The sequence below is a fragment of the Hoplias malabaricus genome, chromosome 8 (assembly GCF_029633855.1).
Source record: "Hoplias malabaricus isolate fHopMal1 chromosome 8, fHopMal1.hap1, whole genome shotgun sequence".
NCBI lineage: Eukaryota > Metazoa > Chordata > Actinopteri > Characiformes > Erythrinidae > Hoplias > Hoplias malabaricus.
In genome coordinates this window covers 2237410-2257957 of record NC_089807.1, presented here as the reverse complement: position 1 = coordinate 2257957, position 20548 = coordinate 2237410, and the positions used below count along the sequence as shown (strand labels likewise).

General features: G+C 38.1%; 1 protein-coding gene across 1 annotated transcript; it reads left to right on the top strand.

Moving 5' to 3' along the window:
- Positions 1–3043: 3043 nt before the first annotated feature.
- mfsd2aa (MFSD2 lysolipid transporter A, lysophospholipid a) lies at positions 3044–20548 on the top strand. Its single transcript, XM_066679498.1, has 14 exons — positions 3044–3257; positions 5686–5817; positions 6692–6816; positions 8723–8846; positions 9299–9377; positions 9633–9796; positions 10178–10268; positions 11743–11864; positions 14303–14386; positions 15004–15087; positions 15227–15339; positions 16167–16310; positions 16471–16650; positions 17808–20548. Exons 1-14 carry the CDS (start codon positions 3168–3170, stop codon positions 17866–17868), a joined length of 1593 nt encoding a protein of 530 aa, XP_066535595.1. The 5' UTR covers positions 3044–3167; the 3' UTR covers positions 17869–20548.

The window sequence follows — 20548 nt, the reverse complement described above, 5'->3', positions numbered from 1 at the left end:
AGTTATAGTGCACCAATAAGAATGTGATATTTATTGACATGATACCTGTTGGATAATAATAATAATAATAATAATAATAAAGTTACAGCAGTATTTTAGGTAAAGCAGTAATTATAGCAGTAGTGTAGTTTAGCTGCTCCCTGGGCTCCTAGTGTTGCAGAGTATAATTCACTTTTACAGCACTGTCCTGAAATCAAGGGTGGTGTGCGTCTGTGTGTGTGTGTGTGTGTTTGTTTGTGTGTGTGTGTTTGCGTTGGGGTGGCCTTGCCCATCTCTAAAAGTTACAACTCTTTCTGCAATGCTCAGCACAGTGTAGCATCGACAGAGGCTCTACTCTGCCTATTAAATGTAAGTGGACCATCCCAATAATTTTGAAGCTGTATTGCAAGGTAAAAATACTATGTAGTGTTGCTTTAAGAGGCTTAAAAGGCCATAATAATGAACAACCTAGCCTTACAGAGCTTTGGTAAACTCATGCTTTGTGGCCACCGCATTTTATGAACAAATCTAAACTACCTCTCCCAGATTTGTCCCAAACAGCAACCCGAGTGCACTAGTTTAGTTTACAGTTTTTCTCAGTCAATTTGGTACATTTCTCAGATCCGAGTTGAAATTCTCAAAACTGTTCATTCAATCTCCACATCTCCTTGTCACTTGTGCACATCACAATAGCATTTTTCATTGTGTTTCACATTTTACATTTTGTATATTCATGAAAATGATCAAATGTACAATTGTCAGCTGTTTTTTTTGGCATTATCAATTGCTTATGTCATGTTTATCAAAATGTTTTCTACTGATTGTCTGTTGAATTGTCTTACTCTCCAATACATAGGCTTTAGGTCATTACCTGCAAAAGTACTGAACATGTTATAATCTCTCAGGCATAATTTGTAAATTTCTATGAAACTTTTTAGTTAAATGTTGGTAATTTATCCTAAATTGATTAAATTGTTCTCAGGTGCTCCAGTTTCCTCCCACGGTCCAAAACCACACGTTGGTAGGTGGATTGGCGACTCCAAAGTGTCCATAGGTGTGAGTGTGTGAGTGAATGTGTGACTGTGTGTGTTGCCCTGTGAAGGACTGGCGCCCCCTCCAGGGTGTATTCCCGCCTTCTGCCCAATGATTCCAGGTAGGCTCTGGACCCACCGCGACCCTGAACTGGATAAGCGCTTACAGATAATGAATGGATGTTCTCAGGTGAATCTTGGCTTTCAGTTACAGGTTCTCCCAAACTTTTAAACACGTTTCCAGAAACTTGGCTCATTTAATCAAACCTCTAAACACAAAATCATAGGAGTTTATTACTTTGTCAAAAAGCCACAAATCTCTGGCAAAATGAAACACAGCACTCAAAACAATGTTCTCTCTCCTCAAAACTGACACCTTTCACTAAAACTCTACACACACACCTATCATACGCATATCTCTTACAGAGCATCAAATAAACACTGATATGACAAATTCAGAACACTACCATCACACGTGTATGTGTATGCTATTGCTTAATGTTACATATTCAAATGCATATGGCTGTGTGGAAAATCTTTTTTTTCTCATTTTAGTGAAGTGTAGGTTTCTCTATCCCAAAACAGCATTTACAATACTACATGTATATGCATGCCTGCAGAGACTGGATTAGACACTCCAGGAGATTCTTTCCATGCTGCATTGCAAGGGAAGATATCCAGTGTGACATGGATGAAAACATGTGGCCCAACAGAGAGGTGTGTCAGGATGTATAGAAAAGAAAGCACTATAATTCCTTAAGTTGTTGTCTCAGGTTCTTTTGAATGTTTAGGATGAGTTTCTAATTTTGTAGTTTTTCCTTTGAAAGATGTAAACGCATTAATGAATGGTTGTAGTGATAAAGTGATTAGGTTGGTATGTGAGGGTTAGCATATTCGAGAGTGTGCAGAGGCTATAAATATTGATAGATGGGGCGAAGCACAAGATTGGAAATTGTTGGTGGACGTAGGTAAAAAAACTGCAGGTCCCAGAGTGCGTTGCATTAACCTCACTGAGGCCAGATACACTGAGGCACTGTACTCAAGTAAATGGATAGTTTGTTTCATAGAGTTAATAGTTCCATTTGAAGATGCAGCAGACAAAGCATTCGAAAGGAAGAAGCTGAAGTACGTGGGCTTGGCGGCTGAGGTCAGGGAACGTGGGTGGAAGGCACATGTAAGACAGGTGGAGATAGGTATTAGGGGATTTGTAGCCAAGTCTGCCATGCCCCTGCTTGTGCAGTTAGGAGGCCGGAAACTAAGGGCAGCTGTGAAAGAGTTATCAGAAACAGCTGAAAGGTCTAGTGACTGGTTGTGAATAAGCAGAACACAGACTAGTTGGGCAAATGCACTGTAGAGGTGCTGCTGTGATGGTTGGTGATGTAGCGTGTAAAGATCACATGGAACTGGTGGCACTGAGCCTGCATTAATGGTGCCAGTGGGGCTAGGTACATGCTTAGTCCTACATACAGTGTTTGTGTTCAGTAACTTTGTGTTCTGTGTCAGTTTGTATTTTGTGTGTAACACGTACCATTTTAATTGATATGCCACAGAATGTGCAGCATTCTTGTAACCCAAAGCTTAGGTAGTTTCCATCAGAATATACTTAGAGTGTACACTGCTGCACTGACAACATAACTAAGTATTTTGACTCCCTTATTCATAGGCAATTACACACATGACTAGACATTCTGATGGCACTGATAAGTTGATTCACATAAGTATTTGCTTTTGAGGCAAAATGAATTCTGAACGAGGTACGTTTAGCTGTTTTCACTAACTGTTTTGAGAAATGCACTTGTTGTGAGGTCAATGTAAATCTTGATGTAAGAAATGTACCACATTGACTGAGAAAAACTAATTAAATCAATTGAACTTCTTGGGAGGCTTTATAATAATAATAATACTAATAATAATAAAGAAACTGAATAATGTATCCCCCCCCCCCCCCTCGCGAGTATGACTGTGTGGGAGGGGCCAACTGTCACGCAACATGGCCTCGTGGAAGTGGGCGTGGTTTGAGGTTTCATTCAAAGAGCGGAAAGCTAGTCGTTCTTGTTAACGGTCTCCATCTGAAGACACAGTCGGGTTCTGTAAACTGAATTAGACTGAGTTTTAAAAGCTGGGTTAAGGTAATATTTGGGGTACAGTTGGTCTAAAATGGCGAGAGGAGAAGGGGTTGAACAGTTTCCCGCCACTCTGTTACCTCCAGTAAAACATATAACGCAAGATGGAATTAAAATCACCAAGGTAAGGGCAAAATATCATAATTAAAAACCAGTTCATACTATAGTCGGTGATGATGTTAGTGCTGGAGACGCTGAATGAATATAGGTTTGCACTGTGTGTGGGCAAATGACAGATTGTGGGAAGAAATGCGCTTGGAATTATAATATCACGTCACAGAAACCAATGTCAGTATTTTTAGGGTTAATATGTCCTTTTTGCCGTTTTCCAGTGTAAGATTTCCAAGGAGATTTCCTTGTTTACGTTGGTTTATGAGTAAGTCTACGTGGACAAAGCGTGTTGCATCTTCCGGCGTTTTGTGCTGAGTGTAGCTCCATTCAGTTCATTCGTAGCCACGTTTTAATTCTGAGGAATGAATCGTGTATTCCTTCAAAAACACTACATATTATGATCCTGGGTTTCTCGATTATAAATTCCAAGTTGTTCTTGGCTTTTAAACAGCGTAAACAGGCAGAAACTACAGCTCTGTTTCACCGGTTTGTAACTCACCAGTGTAGAGCAGGCGCAGGGTTCGTACTTGAAACCTCGGTTCCCCTTACATTTGATCAGATGATTCATTCTGGCCCTGATTCAGCATCTTCTATTTCGATGTTACTTTCCAATAGCTTTTCAAAGTTTTTTTTTTCTGATGAGTTATACCCATCTTTAGATAAAATACACTGAGAATCTAACAATGAACATCAGATGTCAGACCCTGGAATAATGAAGGAAATAATAATAACGCAGAATTACTAAGCAACCTGCATTGTGTGTGTGTGTGTGTGTGCATTTCAAGTTAATATCTTTAACTTAGTATGAAACAGCATTCTGCACTTTCTCTATATTTTCTTCTGCTCATGCCTTACTAGTAGAAATGCATGAATTGGGGGTAAATATAATTCTTTGTATTAGTCATTACATCACAAGATTTTGGAAGAATGAATGAAAACAAGCCCAGTTTCTAGACTAAGCCTTGGGTAAGAATGTTCAGTGGACACGGTGTGTTTGGTGGTGATTAAAGGGATTTCTCGGCAAACACAAGTTCACTTTCCACTGTCTAAGCCTTTTTAAGAGTCATGACCTCAGTGTCCTTCACTGGACAGATTCATTAGAGGAACTAGCGCTGATAATTTTAGTTAAAGTTATTGAGGGGAACTGATCATTTTTACTTTTACTTTAATAATTTACTTTGCATATAAATAAATTAATCAAAAGAATATGCCCTTGGTTAGTTTTTACTGAGCTTGCATATAACATCAAACGACTTACTACTGAAATATTTCTTATGTAAACATGTGTGGTCACATGCGTGAAATATTTCGTATTTATGTAAAGTTTATTGCTTGAGGGGGTACATTTCACATGTAAACAAGACAAAATTAGATATTTTCAGTTGTCAGTGTTGTTAATAAACTTTAGGATTGTGTTTTCTGGACTCTTTCTTTTGTAGAAAGTTAGTTGCTGGTGTCAAAGGGGCCTGTGTTCTAATCCAACTGTTGCAGCTGTCAGCAACTGAGGGACATGCCTTAAATATTGAGCTAAACTGTTTATATCTCCATTTCACATTGCAGAGTGAAATATTGTGTGCTGTATGTGGAACACGCACTGGGGCACAGAAATTAAGTTCCTGTTCATCTAACCGCTAATTTGTATTGTGTGTTTTGGATAATCCAAACACGACACACCCACAGCCGATTGCAATACCAAAATGAAGCTTATCAGCTAGTCAGAGAGCCGCCGCACATCAGAGAGTCCCATGTATGTGAACTCTAGTGACCCCATGGTTCATCCTCTTTGAGTGTGTGCGTCAAGTCCGAGACAGTGTTGTTATAGGGATTGGTAGTAAAATTTCTGGAGGATCATAGCATTGAATGAGAAAGAGACCAGTGTGTTTATTAAGAATAGATCCATTTTACTTAACTTTTTATGTAATTATGTAACTTAAGTATTTTAAGGTGCATCATTTGTGGACCCTGTACAAACTCTCTACACTACGTCCTCCATCCCCTACCCAAGAGAGAGAATAGCTGGAGTTGTTTGACCCTCTGATAAAATCATTCAACATCAGTTCCTGACCTCACTAATGCTTATGTTGCTAAAGGCCATCACATCCTCTCAAAAATGTATGGCCATTTACAAATAAATCTAGCATGGAGCTAGCTGTTGCACTGGAAGTGAGCCATGACTAGGAGTTTTTATGTAATGTTAGATTCAATAAATATGTTTCCTTCCTGCCACTTTTGAAAAAAACATTTCTTTCTGTACAAAACTCTCAGAAGTGTCCAGCTGTTCAGAGTCCTTGTTCTCAAGCTGAATATGATGCTGGCTTATGTAAAGATGGAATAATAGTGCTGCATAAACATACTTGGTGTTATTTTATACTTATATATTATTTTTCAAGTTGACTGATATCCTCCTCATGTTTCCTTTTATTGTTTTACTCTCTCAAAAGGAGAAAGAAAAGAAGAAAGGAAATCTGTCTGTCTGCAGTAAATTCTGTTATGCCATTGGAGGGGCACCATATCAGATAACAGGAAGTGCTCTAGGCTTCTTCCTGCAGATCTTCCTACTGGATGTGGCTCAGGTAAGGTCTCATCACTTAGCCAGCAAGGCTCATTAAATGTTATAATTTTTGTTTAGGATAGCGTTTTCTTCATAGACATTTGTCAGGTTGTGTTTAAATGTAATGTTTGCCAGAAACATTTATGAAGCATTTTTAAAAGTAAAGAACGTAGTGTTGTGCGAGCCTGTCTCACTCTCGCTACAACTTTTGTCCGCTTCGTTATGGTTCATGGTTCAAGTCATTTGCATATTTATCCTGTCTCTTATTTACATATGATAAAATTTACACCTATCATAGAATTCAATTTCTTCTGATTCTTTTTGGTGCTGCTTTCAGATCAAATGGCTTATGATTTTTATTAATCAGTGAAAAGTATCAGTTTCAAACTCCTGCTGATTGCCTCACACAACTTTAAACACTATACTCCATACACTTTCATACACATGCCATATGGACACACAGCAGGAGACTGGGAGTCAGAAAGAGAAAACAAAAGAGAGTCACTGTAACTTTTCCAGCCTTCAGTACCAATAACCCACTGCTCCAGTGATCAGTGCTGATCTGCATTGTTAAAAATTATATCCATTCTGTTCGGCTTATTTTAATCATTAAAAACTCCCAAGATCCATGGTAACACCCAGTAGACTCGAATTTCATTATGGGATTCATTGTAATTTTTAATCGATTTGCTAATGCTGTTCATACTAATGTGTCATTTGTTCACTTTAATATTTACTTTATTCTATTATGATTTATTTAGTGTATTATCTCATTTGTTTCCTCCTATTATCTACTTCTGTCTTTCCTTTTCCTCTTTTCTCCACTAAAGAAAGGTTTTTGTGAGGGGGGAAAAAAAACAATAATTATTATAATAATTTAAATGTCTCTGTTGCAGTTGGAACCTTTCTACGCATCCATAATTCTGTTTGTGGGGAGGGCTTGGGACGCTGTGACAGACCCCACTGTTGGCTTCTTGGTCAGCAGGAGCCCCTGGACACGACATGGACGAATGATGCCCTGGTGAGTTGAGAACACCTTTATTTTTATGGCCAAAATTTGTCTACACCTGCACATATAACATTATTTCTGTGAGTTTTGTGTGCTATTCAACCTCGCAAATATTACTGCGGTCATGTGATGATGCTGGGTGATTAATTAAAACTCACTCCAACTCCTTCTAAAATTTTGTGATGGAGCTGAATCTTACCAGAGAACACATTCTAGTGCCAGCAGGTTTGAACACCTCTAGCCCACAGCCGGCATTGAGGATGGCAAAATTATGTCCCCATGCAGCTGCTACTAAATGTTCCAAAATGCATCTATATCTATGGAGATAATAAACATTACATGTAAACACTTTATAAGGCCAAGCTTTTTAATAGAAAAAAAAAATTAATCCAAAGTTTGTCAGCAGATTTGCTGGTAAATGTGTGTGCTACAAATTCACCATGATTACAGCAGCAACAGAACTCACAAAGAGGTGAAAACGTTTCAGATGTTAATCTGTTTTGGTTTTTTAGTTTTAGGTATTTTCCCCATCGGAAAACATTTTGGTTTACAATGCCTGCTTTCGATTATCAGATAAATCCTGTTTGTGCAAAGAGAGACATGAAAGAATGTCCCATGGATGGTGGATAACAGATGGATGTTTAAAAGGAGGTGGGGGGGGGGCATTTTCAAGATCTCAGTCAGTGATAAAAGTGGTAGCTATGGAAACAGAGCAATAGCTGGTGCTTGCTTTATGGAGAGTTTTGGGACTGGGTGTGGTACTTGGTTGTTAGGATCATAGTCTAGAAAGGATTCTGGTGTTTTACTGCTGATTGGAGGATTGATTATTAACATATTATTTTAGCAATGTGGCAAATACAAGATCAGATGTCAGAGGAATGGACAAATAAAGCTGATCCAGTTCTTCTTAATTCTGCCTTAAACAAGTCAGAGCAACATAAGCTTGTAAATGCAGAGGTATTGTAAATTTTTTGTTTTTGATATGTCCAATCTGTTAGAGTATGATTTGGAAAATTCTGATGATGAAAACAGATGTATTTATGTGACTGTCTCATTACTGAAATCAGTAGCTTTAAACATCTCTTTTGTATATTGTCAGTGAAATTTTGGTTTTGGTCTTTTACTCTGCTTCATTCGCTAACTCTCACTTTGTGATGGTGCAGTGGTATCAGTTCCTCTGAATTGTGTGTGTGTGTGTGTGTGTGTGGTTTTTTTTTAGTCAGCATATGTGTGTGTGGGGGAAGATGGTTTAGAGCGTCTTTCTCTCTCTGATTGGTTCCCATGACCACACCACCAAAAACAGCCAATCAGAGAGCGAGTGTGTGTCAGAAGATGACAGTTTTGAAAAGGGCGCTGACTTTGTGCACTCTAAGTGAGGTAACTTTAGGTCAAGTGTGAGTGAGAGAGAGCTCAGTGAAACTGCTATATTAGCAGAGTTTTTTTTTTTTATATATAGTGAGTGAAGTTTAATTCCCATACTGGTTAACACACACACACACACACACACACACACACCTCCTCTCAGTGAGCTCATACACACAAACTTGGGTATGCCCTGCCCTGGACTGCTGTGATGGCACACTGCTGTTGGGTTTTGAAGCAGTAAAATGGAACAGTTTTGTTTATTCATTCATTAACACGTGCTGGGGAAACACCACAGTACATGGCACACCCACACACCCCTCCTCCCAGTGAGCTCATGATGCAAACATGTCGTGTAATTGGCATTTTTGTGCTCATAAAAAGGTCATACTTAGAAATGACTAAGAATCCATGAAGGTAATAAGCACTGCAGGATGAGAGCCAGAGAGACAGAGCGATTACAACCCCCTGAACGTATAATCTCTTGAAGTTCAATGTTTAAATGCATGTTGTTTAAGAATTCAATGCAAGTTAATATTTGGTGTTTCTCTCTTAGGATTTTGATTTCAACGCCATTTGCAGTGATCTGTTATTTTTTAATCTGGGTGGTTCCTCCAGTGGAGAAAGGAAAAGTGGTCTGGTACTTGATCTTCTACTGTCTTTTCCAGTCCCTGCAGACAGTGAGTACTGTAAAACACACACAAACATGCACCCACTTCACAATTTTTCTGCTTCTGCTGGACATAAATGTTTAAAATAAATTTAAGAACATTGCAGGTTTTAGAACTGTGTATGGATGGAGTGCAATAAGACTTAATACTAATATTATGATCAAATTCTGGATGAAACTGGACAATGAATCTAAACTGAACAGCTGTAATGAAGCTTTAAATTCTATGAAGCCTCTATCTCATTTCTTCTGATCTGTGCCTTCACAAGCAACTGACAGCAATCTGTAAAATCTCAGTAGTAAATTACAACAACATCGACAGTCATTTTGCATCACAATCTTGAAGCCAGTATCAAAAATCAGATTTAAAAACTGATGGGCTGAGTGGGTCGTTACACCTGCAGTAAGGGAAATGCTGTTTGTATGTGTCAGTGTTTTACTTGTAAATCCTCTTGTTTGCAGTGTTTCCATGTGCCTTACTCTGCTCTCACAATGTTCATCAGCTCTGAGCAGAAAGAGAGAGATTCTGCCACAGCCTATCGTGAGTACATTTGTCTGTCACAGCGAACACTCATTTCTAATAGGTTTCAAGAGGAGGAAAATGATTCTTAACATTCACTGTAAATTAATTTAAAATGTATATTTTTGGATCATTTATTTGCTTCCATGCACAGTGTAAAAGAGCAGCAGTTTTTCAAATTGTGCAAAAACAGGAACATTACTGAAGATGCAAAGGTTGTGAAAGCTTCTCTATATACTATGGAAATATTTCATTATCTCTCCCTTGTTCTCTCAGGTATGACTATAGAGATTTTAGGTTCTGTAATTGGAACTGCCGTTCAGGGTCAAATTGTTGGTGGAGCCAATGCAGAGTGTATAAACCACACCTCCACCCTGAACAACAGTGTTATACATCTAAGCTCTGAGATCAATGCCTCTCACATCACATTGGATGATACGGTAAGTGTGTGCTGAGCCATGAGGTATTTTTCTTTTTTTTATTAGTTGTTTTATTTATTTTAATTTTTGTGCTTCTAGAAAGTCAGAAAAATTGTCTTTATTTATTATTATTTTTTTTGTGTTTAGTTCATCATCAGCAGCTGGTACAATACAAATATCTTATTCTCTGTAACCCTAGTAAAAGAGGGTTAAGCTTAGTGATGTTGATAGACTAATGAACTCGGGTAGTGTATAAATTTACTTGAGTTTTGAGTTTGTGAGGAACACACTGTTTATTAGGTGACCAGAAGTTACTTCTGATTTGATTGAAATGGTCATTTTTGGCTCAGTGAAATTTTAAATGAGATTATAACTTGATCTTTTTTTATCTGTCTCCTACAGAAAAATGCATATATGTTAGCATCTGGTGTGATTGTCATCATCTACGTGCTCTGTGCTGTAGTGCTCTTTCTGGGAGTTTCAGAGAAAAAAGGTGGGTCACAATCCTTACAACTGGATTTATAATATCTTTTCAACAAATACAGAATTATGTGCTCCGCGGTGGAAATATTAGCCACATTTGCATGTTTAAGGAGGTAATAAATTCAGGTTCCTGCAGATGTGGTTGCATGATGATGATTTATAGGTTGAGAAGAGGTGGTACACGGAGTATGGCAAAGGGCATAGAGTGAAGAAAATAGCTGAATTGGCTGGTGTATTGAAGTGTATGTTTACGGGTCCATCAGCAATGAGGGCAAAAATCCCACTTCAGGAGGACTGTTTGTTGTTCAATATGGATGAGCCTTTTTTTAAATTTTTTTTTATTAAGGTTTTGCCTTTTGCTTATCATCTTAGAGGAGCATAACAATCTCATTCTGGTATTCCAAGATGACAGTACTCATGTTTACAGGGCTGCAGATGTGACTGCTTGGCATGATAAACATTTAAGGAGCATTTACACATCTGGACAACCTCAGACTTGAATCATGGGGACTACCTGTAACAAGAAGTAAAATGCCAGGATATTGGCTTCCATGAAATACAGCCAAAATGTGCAGTGTTCGATGTAAGAAAAATGTACATGCTATTACGTGTATTTCAGTCACAGGTGACAATTTTTATTTTTGGTGTATTTATAAGTAATGTATTTTGAAATATATAGATACTTGTTTCAATGAATTATGAGACCGAAAAAAATGAAGATACTTTGCAGATTGATTTGTTTCTTCTGGCTTCTAAGGGTTAAGTGCTTGGCATTCTGTGGTCAGATGTGCTCTGCCTGAGTTAAAAGCTGTTGTTATAATGTAAAGAGTCAGAAGCAGGTCATGGTCATTGCTTTGCTGAAGAATGAATGTAGACAATGGCCATTATTCACCAAAATGTGTAGAAATAAATGGAGATATGACTGCTCTGAATGATATACCAAATACTTGGTCTGGTTCATGAAAATGTAAAAAGGTGAATAATAAAATTACACCCAAAAAGAAACACTTTCAGTATATGCATTAATACCTTATTTTAAAAAGACATCCCATTTTGCCCTCATTTACTTAAAATACACGTGAAACTTAACGTTAATTTAAGTCCTGAATTCATGCAGATATTTTAGTAAGGAGCCAATAAGACGAGCATTTAACAGCTCCAAAGCCAATGGCTGTTCTTTGAGGTCAAGCAAAGAGTGCAATGCTCCCTTTACTAAATATCTTTAAAGTATTACAATAATTTTGATTAAATATAGATAAAATACCTACCAGTGGAAAGTAAATAAATTAAACATTTATATAGGAGGATGTGTTATTACTGGTTTCCATTCCCAAGGCCCTTAAAATAGTAAGCTCCAAATTACATGCACTTGTCACATTTACATTTGTTTGTAGAAGTAAGCCAAAAATGAAAATGTGTGCACATTTCACAATCAGATCTGACATTTAGCATTTTGATGAATTAATCCTTTTGTGTGTGTGTAGATTTGAAAGTTTTGAAAGCAGCTGAGCCTTTGTCGTTTTTGGATGGTTTGCGACTGCTGCAGGGACATGGACCATATGTCAGACTGGTCATGGGCTTCCTCTTCACCTCACTGGCCTTTATGGTGAGTGTTAAACACAGCAGCTCAATCAAACACCTGCAACAAAGAATTAAGTTTGGGTTCATGATTGTACAAAACGGATTCCAAAAAAGTTGGGACACTAAACAAATTGTGAATAAAAACTGAATGCAATAATGTGGAGATGGCAAATGTCAATATTTTATTCGTAATAGAACATGGATGACAGTCAAATGGTTAATCTGAGTAAATGTAACATTTTAAAGGAAAAATATTTGGATTCAAAATTTCACAGTGTCAACAAATCCCAAAAAAGTTGGGACAAGTAGAAATAAGTGGCTGGAAAAAGGAAACTGAGCATATAACAAACAGCTGGAAGACCAGTTAACACTTATTAGGTCAATTGACAACATGATTGGGTATAAAAAGAGCTTCTCAGAGTGTCAGTGTCTCTCTGAAGCCAAGATGGTGAGAGGATCACCAATTCCACCATTGTTGCGCAGAAAGATAGTGCAGCAATACCAGAATGGTGTTGCCCAGCGTAAAATAGCAAAGACCTTTAAGTTATCATCATCAACCGTGCATAACATCATCAAAAGATTCAGAGAATCTGGAACAATTGCTCGTGATCTCCAGGCCCTTAAACGTCACTGCACCTCAAACAGGAATGCCACTGTCAAGGAAACAACAGAATGGGCTCAGGAATACTTCCAGAAAGCATTGTCAGTGAACACAATCCACCGTGCCTTCCGCCGTTGCCAGCTGAATCTCTACAGTGCAAAGAGGAAGCCATTTCTTACCAAGCTCCACAAGCTCAGACGTTTGCAATGGGCCAGGGGTCTTTTAAAATGGAGTGTGGCAAAATGGAAGACTGTTCTGTGGTCAGATGAGTCACGATTTGAAGTTCTTTATGGAACACTGGGACGCCATGTCATCCGGACCAGAGAGGACAAGGATAACCCAAGTTATTATCAACGCTCCGTTCAGAAGCCTGCATCACTGATGGTATGGGGTTGCATGAGTGCTTGTGGCATGGGCAGCTTGCATGTCTGGAAAGGCACCATTAATGCAGAGAACTATGTTCAGGTTCTAGAACAACATATGCTCCCATCTAGACGTCATCTCTTTCAGGGAAGACCCTGCCTTTTTCAACAAGATAATGCCAGACCACATTCTGCAGCAATCACAACATCATGGCTACGTAGGAGAAGGATCCGGGGACTGAAATGGCAGCCTGCAGTCCAGATCTTTCACCAACAGAGAACATTTGGCGCATCATAAAGAGGAAGGTGCGACAAAGAAGGCCCAAGACGATTGAACAGTTAGAGGCCTGTATTAGACATGAATGGGAGAGCATTCCTATTTTTAAACTTGAGAAACTGGTCTCCTCTGTCCCCAGACGTCTGTTGAGTGTTTTAAGAAGAAGGGGGGATGGCACACAGTGGGAAAAATGGCCTTGTCCCAACTTTTTTGGGATTTGTTGACGACATGAAATTTTGAAACAACATTTTTCCCTTAAAATGATACATTCTCTCAGTTTAAACTTTTGATCTGTGATTTGTGTTCTATTCTGAATAAAATATTAGATGTTGGCACCTCCACATCATTGCATTCAGTTTTTATTCACAATTTGTTTAGTGTCCCAACTTTTTTGGAATCGGTTTGTATAACATTTCACTGTTCACTCTGCTGATAAATGTGGAAAATTGATGCATTGTGTTCATCCCATGCTGTAATTGTTGTTCTCAGATTAAACCCTAATAAACGTAACCAGAATATATTTGGTGAATTCAGTAATATTGGGGATCATTTTATTTTGGACACAAATGTTCAACACACACACAGGTGCATTAGGAACAGTGCATTTCCTTCACTCACGCTGCCCTGAGCTTATAAACAAGTGTAGGTTAACAGGGTATAAGTCTCCAAGTACTCATCTTCTGGATGAGTTGAAGTGAAGTTTATCATCTGACGTCAATAGCCTCACTGCCACTCTCATCGCACGTATCTCATCTCAACACAGCAATGTCTAAAGCATTTTCAGAAAAGTAGAGGGTATATCTGCAGCAACAAGAAAATGAACTCTAGATAAATATCCTTTACTTCAGAAAAAATGGTGAGCATGTGTTTTTGAATGATGGACATATAAGGCATGTTGAGTCTAAAGTAAACACTGGGATTTGTCGAGCAAACTACTGCTCAGTCATTTAAAAATGTAGTGCTGATCTGTTTTTCTACCACAGCAGTCACCTGATGTTAGGAGGGAGGGATGGATGGATAGATGGAGAGACATGATCACTGTGCTACTCTGAGCGAGACAACTGACATGAAAGAGATTAGGTTTAGGATAAAAATCTGCATTCAAACAGGTTTAAAATCTGAACGTCTCTTTCGCCTGGGGATCAGATTAAAGTTAGGTTTACCGTGACATGAATGGAATGAGGGATTCATTTAATTTATAATTTTATACATTTTTTTTTCAGTTAATGGAAGGAAACTTTGCTTTGTTCATCACCTACACACTTGGATTTCGCAAGGACTTCCAAAATATCCTGCTGGTCATAATGGTAAGTAAAAGTGTCTGTGTGTGTGTCTGTCTGTGTGTGTGTGACAATACCCAGTGAGCAATTCAGTGAGTCAGCAATTGTTCAGCACAGTAATTGGTTTGCACAAAAATAATAGGCATTTTATTTCTACGAAAATCTTTATATAGAATAAAGACAAAATATCTCACATGTAAAGGCAATATTCCAAGAATAAAATTAAATATTTAGGAAAGTCAGTATTTTCCGAATACAATTGTAATATTTAAAGAAAATAGTAGACTTCAGGCTTTGCTCCAAATCCAATGTTCTATGCAGAAATAAGGAGAAAGATGAAGAGTAAAGAGAAATCTTGGTAAAACTGAGAGGGGTCAGCAAATTTCTGGGGTCTAATTTCCTGAAAGTGAAAATCCTGAGTTCAAAGTGAGAGTGGGGGTGGTGGGAGCATTGCTTTGAACACTAACACAGCTCAGAGTCGAGCACATTCAGGTATTTAGATCAGAGTACACAAAATGAAATGCCTTAACCCTGACGTATCTACTGCATGCATATGCATGTGGAAATGGAACAGTCGGTGTCCTATCACTGTATAGTGAATGTTTGCGCATTTTCAGAACCTGTATGTATGTGTTTTTCTGCAGCTCTCAGGTACTCTCACCATTCCTCTGTGGCAGCTCTTTCTCACTCGTTTTGGCAAAAAAACTGCTGTCTACATTGGCATCTCAGTAAGTAACATGGGATTTGTTTTGTTGTTTTTTACACAAGTAACAATACGTTTTACTGTAGGATGGATTTAGGACCCAGCACATCTCTTCTCTATCACAATGCACTGATGAATAACGTGTGCATGTGTGTTTTTCATAGTGGGCAATTCCCTTCATGATCCTGGTGGTGTGTATTGACAGTAATCTCACCGTGTCCTACATCGTTTCTCTGGCAGCAGGTTTCAGTGTCGCTGCAGCCTACCTTTTGCCTTGGTGAGTATGTGTTTATATCTGTGTCTTCCATATTTCCTTAAAATTACTTTTCAAGATGGCTCCTTTTAGGAGCAAATAAAACTTTTTCCAGCATGCTGAACCATTTGTTTCCTGTTCCATTTTCATGAAACTGTGGCTTGTACACCCAAACAGTGGTCTACATTTATACCGGGCGTTGTGCTGCTTATGGCTGAATATAAATGTTTTATATTAGACCTATAATGCCCTGTCTCGGTACAGATGATGTTGTTTGATGACCTAGAAGTCCACTACTTACTGTGCTTTTCCACTGCATGCCATAGGTTCAGCTCGATGCGCTTTACCCTGGTCACAGTTTTCCATGTTGCAGCAACCAGCTCTCGCTAGTTTTTAGTCTGCCACAAATCTAAAGAGCATTTGAACCTCTTCAAAATACCACAGCATAATTTTATGAGTTGGATAAAACAAATGTTACCACTGCTGTAACTTGGGTTTAGTTTCTGCATGAGGTCTGAATTTTTGTGATCTCTCTCTGACTAATTAGCGCTCAGCACGGTTAACTGTGTACCTACCAATGTGTTTTGCAGACATAAGGTACCTACTTGGTTTGATTTATACCGTGAGCAGGGACTAAAAATGACCTGCTTCCAGGGACCAGGTGCCAGACTTGGCTAGTGGAAATACAAATGAGTCGACCCGAGCAGAGTTAAGTAGGTTCCATTCAGTGGAAAAGTACCATTAGGGAACCATTGGAGATTCCAGTTTGTAGTTTGGTGCCCCCTACAGTGCAAAGCAGTATTAGCTGTTCAGCTTGCAGTACATTTATTTTCAGTTAATGCTGTGTTTAGGTCAATGCTTCCAGACGTTGTGGATGATTTTAAAGTGCAGCATCCAAACACTCAAGGACATGAGGCCATTTTCTACTCATTCTACGTTTTCTTCACCAAGTTCGCCTCTGGAATCTCTCTCGGCATCTCAACACTCAGTTTACAGTAAGACCCTCTCTCTTACTCTCTTACCACCAAGCATTAAACATTAAAAATAATATATATATATATAATATAATTTTTTTAGTTAGTCTATTCATTGTGAAAGTTTAACAACATGCAATCCCTCTCTCCCCCTCTGAAACCACCCTCCCGCTCTTTGTAGTTTTGCAGGGTATGTGACGCGAGGCTGTGTCCAGCCTGATTCAGTGCATTTAACCTTGAAGTTGCTGGTATCTGCTGTCCCGATCAGCCTCATCATACTTGGGCTCATCATCTTCAAAACGTACCCCATCAATGAGAAGCGCAGAGAGAAAAACCGCAGCCAGCTTCGAGCTCTCTTACAGTAAGATATGACATATGCACAAATACATGTGTGTATATACACACACAACCATTTTAAATCATGTGAAATATTGTGGAATGGCAGTATGTGTGTTTTTTCTCCTTCCCCAGTTCACCCAATAATTTGTAGTTTTAGAAGATTCCATATAGAAAAACTCCTGTTTAGTTCATGTCTTCACATTGATATCCAGACATCAGTGTATTTGTTCAGGTCCATCAGCAGGTGATTTAATTTAATGAAGGGTTGGTCAGATGAGCTGGGTACATTTATGAAATTTGCAAAAAAATGTAATGATTAGGGCGGCACGGTGGCGCAGCAGGTAGTGTCGCAGTCACACAGCTCCAGGGACCTGGAGGTTGTGTGTTCGATTCCCGCTCCGGGTGACTGTCTGTGAGGAGTTGGTGTGTTCTCCCCGTGTCCATGTGGGTTTCCTCCGGTCCAAAAAAAAACACGTTGGTAGGTGGATTGGTGACTCAAAAGTGTCCGTAGGTGTGAGTTTGTGTGTTGCCCTGTGAAGGATTGGCGCCCCCTACAGGGTGTATTCCGGCCTTGCGCCCAATGATTCCAGGTAGGCCCTGGACCCACAGCGACCCTGAACTGGATAAGGGTTACAGATAATGAATGAATGTAATGATTTTACCAGTAGGAGGAATGAAAAAGAATATTTTTCTTTAATCAAGAAGCCATCTTGAATTGATTAAACATGCCTACGGACCATTTTTCAAGAACCCTTCACTTGTACCAAACACAGCTGAATACTGTAGCCTGTCTGTTTATGCACCACAAAGGCCCTTTATTTCTGACTTTTAATAAGCCAAGAAATGCATGAAAAATCTCATACAGTTTTATCCTCTAGTTGAAGTTATTAATGCATTCACTCTTGTTTGAAGGTCATTTAACATTTAATAAAGAACGTTCACACACAGACTAACATTGTGCTGTGTATGAAAAAGATACATGGGTTTGTTCAAAACCTTCCTCTTTCAATATAGAAAACGGCACCGCTTCCACCTCCAAGAAGACTTGAGGTCTTTTAGCAATTGGCTTACATCATGTTTATAGCAATGAAATCACAACGATGTAAAATATTTCTTCAGGTGTTTGTAAAATGCCTTTATCATTGTTGTACTCATCACAGTTCCCCCTTTTGTTTCCAGGGATGGCAAAGAACAAGACTCTGAAACTTCTGAAGAGTCATCAGAACCAAGTATAGTTTAAAAGAAAATAATAATAATAAAAAAAAAGGAAAAGAAGAAAAAGAAAACAAAACTCCAACACTCTGCTAAAGGTCTGTGCAAAGTCACGTAAGCTGCTCTGAATCTTTTTTGACTGAGAAACCGCTTCTACTTCTCACGTCTGCACGACAACCCTAAACACTGCGTTGTCTCCCTCTGGTGGACAGTGGGAATTCCAGCGGGTACAGAGGTACTGAGATATCATTCTGAGGTTTATTATTTGTTTAGCTGTCAAAAATATAGGTTGTTAACTAAAAGTATGTTTGGTTCTCAAATGGGTCACATCTTTAGTGATACATATGAGATTAATTTATTATGTTTTAAATTATTTAAGCTTTTGAATGATCCGTGCAGTTAAGTGGCATTGTGACTTTCATTACACTGTTACAGCTGGGTTCAATCAAAATGTTAGAGTTACTGAGATATATTTCAAATTAGTTCTTCTTGCAAAGAAATTAAGATAAAATATTATTTGTCCACAAATTGACCACTTAAATATATATGAGCTTATTTATTTAGATGTTTTGTAAGAATTAAGAGTATAAACAGTTTATGCCAAAAAGTGAGATTTTGAGAGACTTGCACTAAAAATATCTTTCTTTCTTCCAAAATAGAAGGATACAATCTTTTGAACTAAAATAGTAATAACTTCTAACTAGACCTATTTGGCCTCTTGGAAACAAAAATTTTATTGTATTGACTCACCTTAAGTAAAATGTAATTTTAACAACAACAACAATATTACAAAGCAAATAATAGGTCAAGGTAACCATATGATCCTTAAAGCAGTATTATTTAAAATGACCTCTTGTGCAATGACACATTATGCTGACATTTCAATACTCTACAGCAGGAAATGTCCATAATTTCTTTAAAGGAGTTGAGTACATACTTTCAAAAATCAGCAAAAACATTGTCATGGGTCCAGGGGAGAGTGAACTCTAGAAGACCAAAACATCATCCACAACAACCACAAAATTCCACTGATGGTGACCAACCCGATATTTAAAAATGGTTAATCGGGTTTCTCCCACATTGTTATTCTAACAGCGGAGCTTGGCTCATGTGTTTTTGTTCTGATTTAACAGTTTTACAAAATATGTCGACAGGGTGCTTTTTCACTGTGTTTATTTGCCTACTTACGAAGCACTAAGTCAGTACATCTTTTATATCTTTTGATATTTTATAACGCCAAAAGTTTGTGGACACGTGCTTATCCAAAGTTTATTCGACAAGAACGGGTAACAATATAAGGGTGTTTTGGATGGGAAATGCCACTCCAGCTTCTCTCAAAGCTATTAGATGGCGTTTCAACACCATTATATATCTGACAATCCCATTCTTGGCATTGGATATGAGCGCTATTGTGAGCTGTGAGTGAACAGGCTTAATCTTAATTTAAATCTTATTTATTTACTGCTCAAAAATGTACCAATTTTTGTGTTGTGCAAATGTTAAATACTTAGTGAATTTCTTCCAAAGCGTGTGTGCGGGTGCGTGTGCGTGTGTAAGAGATAGAGACTGAGAGTTTGTACACATTGGGCAGTTCTGACTTTGTCCAATTAAATGCATGTGTATTCTGTATTGATAATATTGATGGGGATCATCAACTGGTGTTACTGCTTACTGATTTCTGGCTTTTTCATGTTTTGGTAGTTATAGTAATTTAAAACTATAATGCTCTAGCATTTTTAACCTAATTTGTGCCTGTTAGGCCTATAGCAAATAATGTTTCCATATACTAGGTAAATGTAATCTGTTGTTTGCTACAGATGGAGATTTGGCTGAAAATGTTAGAGTAATGTTTAACTACACTTAATCACTTTCAAGTGACATATATTTCATTGTGTTTTTGTGGGAAAGCTTTCTGTCTCAGTGAAACTATGACATAGGAGAGAGAGAGAGAGCGCAAAAGATTAGATTCCTATATTTACATTTCCTCTCTTGCTTCAGATGTGTTCTGTCAGCCAAGAAACACGTTTCTGTCTGGTGGTGCTGGAGCTACGAGGCTATTGCAGTAAATCTGTATTATTATTTTTTTTAATTACAGATTTACACAAAAACACTCCATTACTGTTGTCTCTGGCACTGGATTGACAACCAGGCCTACAGATCAACTATAGTCCAACATATCAAATTTAACAACTAATTAATAAGTCAAACATCACAGTAACAAACCCTTTCCTGTATTCTCAGACAATTTATTCTTGTTGTATTCTGCCAATCCAGGCTTAATGTTAGCACAGTGCTAGTTAATATTAGCCTAATCGACTAGCACTTGTTAGCTCCATTAGCCTTCTAGCTCCACACTGAGTGGCTTTAGTTTTTAAGTCCATGGCCTTAAAAACATCAAAATGTGAATAAATAACTGTACTTTAGTAAGTAGAGTGAAAGTCTGACACTGCAGTAGAACATTTTAAACCTGTGATGGGATTTATTATTAGTTTTTTGTACAGATAATCACAAAAAAGGTTTTGGAGCAATATTTCTCTAAAAAGCACAATCCCAAAGAAGTATGCTTCTGGTCCTTTTCATAATGACAGAAGCCCAAGACCATTTGACCTGCTGTATATAGTGTATATTTGTTCATTGTAAATAATCAGCCTTGCAGGCAGAGTTTTGTAATTGAATTAATGTCTTTGAATTTAAAAATAAAATATACG

What these genes read in the sequence shown, in the direction of transcription:
- mfsd2aa (XM_066679498.1), top strand. Translation starts at nt 3,168, where the DNA reads ATGGCGAGAGGAGAAGGGGTTGAACAGTTTCCCGCCACTCTGTTACCT. An exon ending in ATATCCTGCTGGTCATAATG is followed by an intron (nt 14,387 to 15,003) that starts GTAAGTAAAAGT and finishes GTTTTTCTGCAG; the next exon opens with CTCTCAGGTACTCTCACCAT. An exon ending in ATCTCAACACTCAGTTTACA is followed by an intron (nt 16,311 to 16,470) that starts GTAAGACCCTCT and finishes CGCTCTTTGTAG; the next exon opens with TTTTGCAGGGTATGTGACGC.